General features: G+C 35.3%; 1 protein-coding gene across 1 annotated transcript in view; it reads right to left on the bottom strand.

Moving 5' to 3' along the window:
• gata4 (GATA binding protein 4) overlaps positions 1 to 5,428 on the bottom strand; it is a 12,358-nt gene extending 6,930 nt beyond the window's left edge. The window contains exon 1 of the mRNA XM_079639351.1: positions 4,910 to 5,428. Within this exon, the coding sequence (XP_079495477.1) occupies positions 4,910 to 5,399 (490 nt within the window). The 5' untranslated portion in view covers positions 5,400 to 5,428. The remainder of the gene's footprint in view (positions 1 to 4,909) is intronic.
• Positions 5,429 to 7,103: the final 1,675 nt, after the last annotated feature.

Genomic DNA, 7,103 nt, shown 5'->3' with positions numbered 1-7,103 from the left:
CGACTGACAGTGCCAGCGCCATATTGTTTTTTTCCTGGAGAGAAATCATGGCTTGCAAACGAGCGAAGCATGGCAGAGTGGACAAGCAGGTGTTGAGTAGAGGTACATCTTGAGTAAACCATGGGTTATGTGTAACTTGATGACTTCTCTATACGTGGATGTTGTCATTAAAAAATGTCTTCTCTAAACTACAAAGATTAACGATACTAATACAGCTTTATAGAATGATAGCAAATCAAAACAACATGAAAAGCCAACAACGTAGGCTAGTGTTAGCTACATGATAATAACTGTAACAGCACACATAAACAAACCAACTAAAGTACCACCGTATCCAGACACAATGTTTTAAACTATCCGGAGCCGTCCTGCTGTTCTTCAGTGCTTCTCCATCCGGATCAGATTCTGGGTCAAACTGGAAAGCTTGAACGACTGCGTGTCTACGAGCCATTGCGATACATCCACACACTGTAAACATTAGCGCACGCTACCGTGACTTCAGCTGGTCAAAGCCACGCCCCCACGCTTCACCTTGCCCCGCCTCTCTCCTTCTCATTAGCATTTAAAGCTACAGACACAGAACTGGCACGTCGTAGGAAAGCTCATTGTGGGACTGGCTCGCAGTGCTGTAATTCTGCACCAAGGCTGACTTTCGGGAAAGAGGCTTTAGATACACTATAGGGCGGCAGGGGACCACTAAGGCATATATAAAAGCATCCAAAAAGAAGCACATTAGACTAGCTGCATATAATAGGACCTTTAAAGAAAAGAAGAAGTAAAAACCAAACTTGCTGCAAACGCTGAAAAGACAGCAATAATAAAACAGTGAACTATATAAAAATAAACACTGCAATAAAAAAACAATAAAATTACTGCAAACACTGATAAGACTGCAATAATGCTAAATAAAAATGCTAAATAAAAATAGATAAAATATAATAAATGTGATAAAATGCTAAATAAACTGCAATAAAAAATACAGCAAATTAAAATGAGTATGAATCTGATCAGCAGGAGGCGCTATTGCTCATATGAGACACACACACATCTCTCTCACACACACACACACACACACACACACACACACACACTCACACACACCTCTCTCTCTCTCTCTCACACACACACACACACACACACACATCTCTCTCTCTCTCACACACACACACACACACACACACACACACACACACACACACACACACACACACACACACACACATCTCTCTCTCTCTCTCACTCACACACACACACACACACACACACACACACACACACACACACACCTCAGACTGCGCTGATCTGTATAATGTAAGCAGGACTCGTATCTCAGACGGGAGGCCCCTGAGGGCCCTTCACAGCGATGGATCAACGTGGACAAATGAGACACACACACAAATCATTCATTCTCACAGTGAAAGCTTTCAAACCTCCTTAACGAGCAGAACTTACTGTCAGATTCAATCATCATGTCTATTACTGAGGTATTACACACACACACACACACACACACACACACACACACACACACACACACACACACACACACACACACACACAGTGGCCTTTATTCAAGGCTGTAACCCTGAGATTTAAACACACACGACAGGAATTGCGAACAAAAGCTTGTCGCACAAATCATTCACTCAATCTGCGCATAACAACAATAACTCCAGATCAGACTCTCACAGCACATTCATCTCTGTGGGTTATTCCGAGAAGCTGGCCTTTATTACACATATTCTTTAGACTTTCAAAACCCCGTTTTGGAAGCTTTCCAAAATTTCCAAAACACCAAAATGTGTTTGGTTTTTTATCACTGCGAAATCAAACTAATTATAACATGCAAAACCTCCAAAAGTAGGTCAATTATTATAATGAAGAAATCAAAAAACAAATGAACTGAAGCTTCTTTCAATCGTATTTAAAGTACGGAGTCCCTGAAGGGACAGAGGGAACAAAAAAAAGAGATGCGATATTTTGAAATATAGTTTTTCCTTTTCTTTCTCCAGCATATTAAAGTCCATCTCTGGGTTAATTTACAACTGACTATTAATAGCACGTGTTCGTGACAAAGGTCACATGTTTCGTGACAAGTCTGCTTTATTTTATTTCTCAAGCAAACATAATTTCTCTTGCACACAGATTTGGGATTATGTTTTTGAACAGCATTATATAACAATAAATTGAAAGCAAATCTAGATCATGCAAATGAGTTTGTAATTAATATTTAAATGAAACTGCATGCGGCACAGACTGCTCATCAATGCATTATTTTTCTATGATAAAATACATTTCTAAATAATCTATTCAATAACTACATATTTTAACATATTTTTTCACTTCCACATGTTTAGTCAATATTAACTTTCGATAATAAACTATCGATTTTTTATCGAGAATATTCTCAACTCCGAATCATCCTTTAAATGTAGAAAAAAAACTTCTAGCCTACCTATTATTATTTTTAATTTAAATCATTATTTTATGTATTACATTTTTTATTCCTGAAATATATATATTGCAGGCGTGCACACTTTATTGATCAGAATGAAAAGTGTTCGCTTACAGATTTAAAATAATGATCTTATTAATTAAACCAAGGCTACTAAAATATTTCAAATGACACGGTTATTATCAAATGCACGCAATATGCAACAATAATTATACAGTTATAAAATAAACAAACTGATAGGCTAATATATTAATATTTGGATATTTTTTTCTGACTCTTAGAAGAATATTTAAAAGTTGGAACTATTTTTTCTACTTTTAAAAAGTTTAAATTACTTTTTTCACGTGTGTTAAAGTAAAATGTGAAGGATCTTGTGAGGCGAAATACAAAACTTTGATTTTATTTTCATTTCTCTGTATATCGTGTCTCATATAACCTAGAAAATAAAATAAAAATTCGTAGTTGTTCATATTTGAAAATAGACTCATATTTGTCGAATTTAAGACAAGCAAGCAAAATTATATAAGCAGTAAATCCATATCAACACAAAATGACACTTTGCGCGAATTAAAACTGGTAATAATTACACATTTGTCGTTTATTATAAATATGAATTTATATATAAAACGCAAGTTGCACGTGTGAATTCTTATGAATAATTAAACCATCCGTGGCTTTATCTCGTGTCTCTTTGATAACTCCATTAGAAAGTGTATGAAAAGCTAAACAAACCCTGATTAATAAAGTTAAGACGATTCATAAACAGTTGTTCACATGCAGGCCTGCTAATGTACAAATGCATTCATTAAAACATCTTCTCATCAACTTTGTCCGAGTCAAACGTGTAATTAAATTTAAATTAAATTTTTAATATGACTGAATTAAATGTATTACATTATACAATGGTCAGAAATGCTGCTTAAGGTGACATCTACACATTTTTACTGTGTATAAATATATTTTATTATGCTATGTTGATATTAATATCCTTCCCATTTTATGCAATACTTATTTATTATGACTTACTGTAGCTATATATCGATCACTTGTATATGTAAATAAATGTAGATTCTCGGCTATAACATGATTAAATGACAGCACACTTTTCCCAAAAGCTTCGCTTAAAACCCATGAAAGCAGAAACTGAAGCACACTTTAGGATCCTGACCAAACATTACTTTCATTTCATATCAAACAAAACATTTGAAAGAATTGTCGTGAGTTAAATTCTCAATTAAACAATTTCAATGCCCAATGTTCTCGTGACTGCTGTAGAAACTCAGAAATTGCGAATATTTAACGTGAATTAAACGTGATTTTTTAGTAACACATTATTTTACAGTGTCCTTACATGACAGTAAGTTATGCATAATTACATGCAACTATCCAACATGTTAATGTTACTCAGAAATTGAATGTAACAAGGACAGCTTAAAATAAAGGGTTACACTTTATTTTAATGTGTCATTGTTACAGTGTAATTATATATTTAAGTACTGAGTAATATTAATAAACTACATGTACTTACTATAGGGTTAGGGTTTGGTTGAGGGTTAGTTGCATGTAATTATGCATAATTTACTGTTATTACTATGGTAACTGCATGTAACATTAAGGACACTGTAAAATAAAGTGTAACCTGCTTTTTTTTTTTTTTTTTTTTAAAAGCAGAATATAAAAAAATCGAAAATCTCTATTTTTATGTAATGCGACAACATTTTACTTTGTATTTTTTCCCTACCAAAAATGTATCTTAGTTTCTGTTTTTTTTTTTCAAACAATTTTATTTATCAAAAATTGTCACACAAGTTTACAGAGCATTTAAATGTTTAATTATAACTGATAAAATAATAATAATATATAATTATTATTATTATGATTAAAAAAAAAAAACATACAGCAATAACATTCTTGTGTATATTCTCTCAAACTAGTTTCTGTGTGTAAAAAAATATCAAATACACCAAACTTTTTAAATGTCATCTTTGTTTTCATGTTGCTTTCGTAGCCTATATATTGACATTTTCTTTCAGGTTTTAATATTGAACAATCTAAACTAACCTTGTCAAAACAAAACAGGTCAAATTATAAATGAAGTGATATTTTTTAAAATAAGAATCTTATTTTATAAGATAATACAAGATTCGGCTGCTTAATTGCTTAAGATTGTTGGTTACACTTTATTTTAAGGTGTCATTGTTACAGTGTAATTATATATTTAAGTAGGCTACTGAGTAATATTAATTAATAACATTACTATGGGTTAGGATAGGATTTGATTGAGTTGCATGTAACTATGCATAATTTACTGTTATTACTATGGTAAGTACATGTAACATATGTAACAAGGACACTGTGAAATAAAGTTACCTAAAATAGGCCTAATAATAATAATAAAGGTTGCTTTTTTAAATGAATAAATAAGCTTTTTTGAATAATATTTTTGATTCTCACCTATATTCGGGTGTCGCGCGGGTCCTCCGGTGTGCATCACGGAACTGTCGAAGTGCGAGGCCGCCCACGAGCCTCCGATGTTCGGGCTTACGTAGGCCGGGTACCCGGTGTGATACGAGCCACTCAGACCGCGGGAACCATAATGCTCCCGGGCGCTCGTGCTGATGTTCAGCGGGCTCGTGTAAGTCGCGGTCTCCCGGGCTTGCGAGGTTAACGGCGGGCTCGCGGAGAAAGTGAACCTGGACACCGGAGAATGATGTGTGGAATGAATATAAGTGGTGTCCGCGCCCGGTTGCGCCCATCCCGAGTGTCCGGACCCGGGGTTGCTCTGCTGGGGGGTCTGGAGGTACTGGAGCGCCGGGATTATCGGGGTTACCCGGGTGGGTGTCACGTACACCGGGGAACCGGCCGCAGAGACCGCGTTATGGAGGAAACCGGGCTCGTAAGACGCGTGTCCGTGGTTTGTGGTCATCGTTACACCTTGATACATGTCCACACAGGTGATCGTCCACACCGATTATTCCACTCGTGAGTACCGGAGCATCGGCCGTTTACCCCGCGCCGGCAGAGAGCATATTCCGGTTAACTTCTCTTCACAGAAGACAGGAGAGGATGATAAGGGTGAAAAGTCTCAGTGAAGTTTCTCACAGCACTCCTCCCAGTCTCCCTGAGTCTCTCCCAACACTCCTCCCAGTCTCCCCGCCTCCAGTAAAGCATCCATCCCAGTTCACTTCGGCTGCCGCTGCACTCAATAATCGGTCATATTCCGATAAAGTCACAAATGTAAACTTTTTTTAAAATAAGGAACTTAAATCGTACCTGGACACTATCCTTACATCCAGCAACCCTAAAGCCCTTAAAACTGTCTCACTGTGCCATTTGTATTAGGCTATATTTTCCTGATACCCCTGGCATTGATTATGTATGTTCTTAGCAATAATAATAATAAAAAATTATAAAAAATAAAAAAATTCCGATAATGTCAACACGATCTCATGAAAGTGCGTATCTATGGCACGAATTTTATTTCTTGTGTCATTTATACGCCAAAAATATTTTTTGCGTGCATAATACGGATTATGCATGTGTGGAGTGCGTGTGTATTACACGCCATAAAGTGCGTATCATATGCACGCAAAAAAATGTGGCGTATAAATGGCACGAGAAATTAAATTCGTGCTATAGATACGCACTTTCATGAGATCGATTCGAATGTGAAAGCATTATGATGAATAAAAATAACAATTGTGTGTCATTTATTTATAATAACTGTGCATTGGCCTCATCTGTGCGCATATATACATTATAATTTATTCTGAGATTGCACTTTAAAAAAAAGAAGACTCCATACAACCAAATATAGTCGTGTAAAAGTTCCACAAAATAACATTTTATTCTAGATCTTTAGAAAAATACTATCTATGACACTCAAAACACTGCTTTGATCAAACTAACTCGAGTCAAATCGGAGTCACACATGCTATGTGGAAAATCGGTATCTTTTATAAAAAGTTTTTTTTTGTATTGTATCTGTGTTTTATAATGTTGTATGTTTGTTTGCTAATGGCAGTCTGACAGTAAAGTTAAACTTAACTGAAAATAAGGGGAAAAAACTGCCTCAGATTTAAAGATAGATTTGATGAAATAACTTAAATATCGCGTTATAAATGAGCAACGCAAAAAAGAAAAGCTGGAAAGTGTTTTAGATATTTTCGAATTAATAGGCTGTTTTTATATAGGCTACATCTAAATTATTTTATTGCAATATTATTTAGCATGTATACACATTAATAGCCAAGAACGTTTGTTTGCACGATGTTTTTATTATTATTAAACTATAGATCAATGACACTGAATACGAAGCCTATACGTTTTAAACGTTTTTTTTTTGTATACCTTTTATATTACAATAATTTGCAAGTAGTATTTAAAATATTCTCTGTATTAATATTGTATTTATTTTTGTCTAATCTTTTTTTTGTTTTGTCTAATCTGTATCAGTTCAGGAGGAGTGACGGATGTGATCGATGTCTCGCGCGTCACTGACGTCACTCGGAAGTCTCGCCGCTGTTGTTTTCGATTACACATTTTTAACTGTCATTTCGCTGCAAGTTATAAACAAACTTGAGACTTTTCAGAGTGGCCATTTCCTGAGTTTTACAATTATATGCCTTCCTCGTCAATATCCACGGCA

Source organism: Phoxinus phoxinus, assembly GCF_949152265.1.
Source record: "Phoxinus phoxinus genome assembly, chromosome: 16".
In the NCBI taxonomy this organism is placed as follows: domain Eukaryota; kingdom Metazoa; phylum Chordata; class Actinopteri; order Cypriniformes; family Leuciscidae; genus Phoxinus; species Phoxinus phoxinus.
The sequence above is the reverse complement of the archived record's forward strand: the minus strand, read 5'-3'. Positions and strand labels throughout refer to the sequence as shown.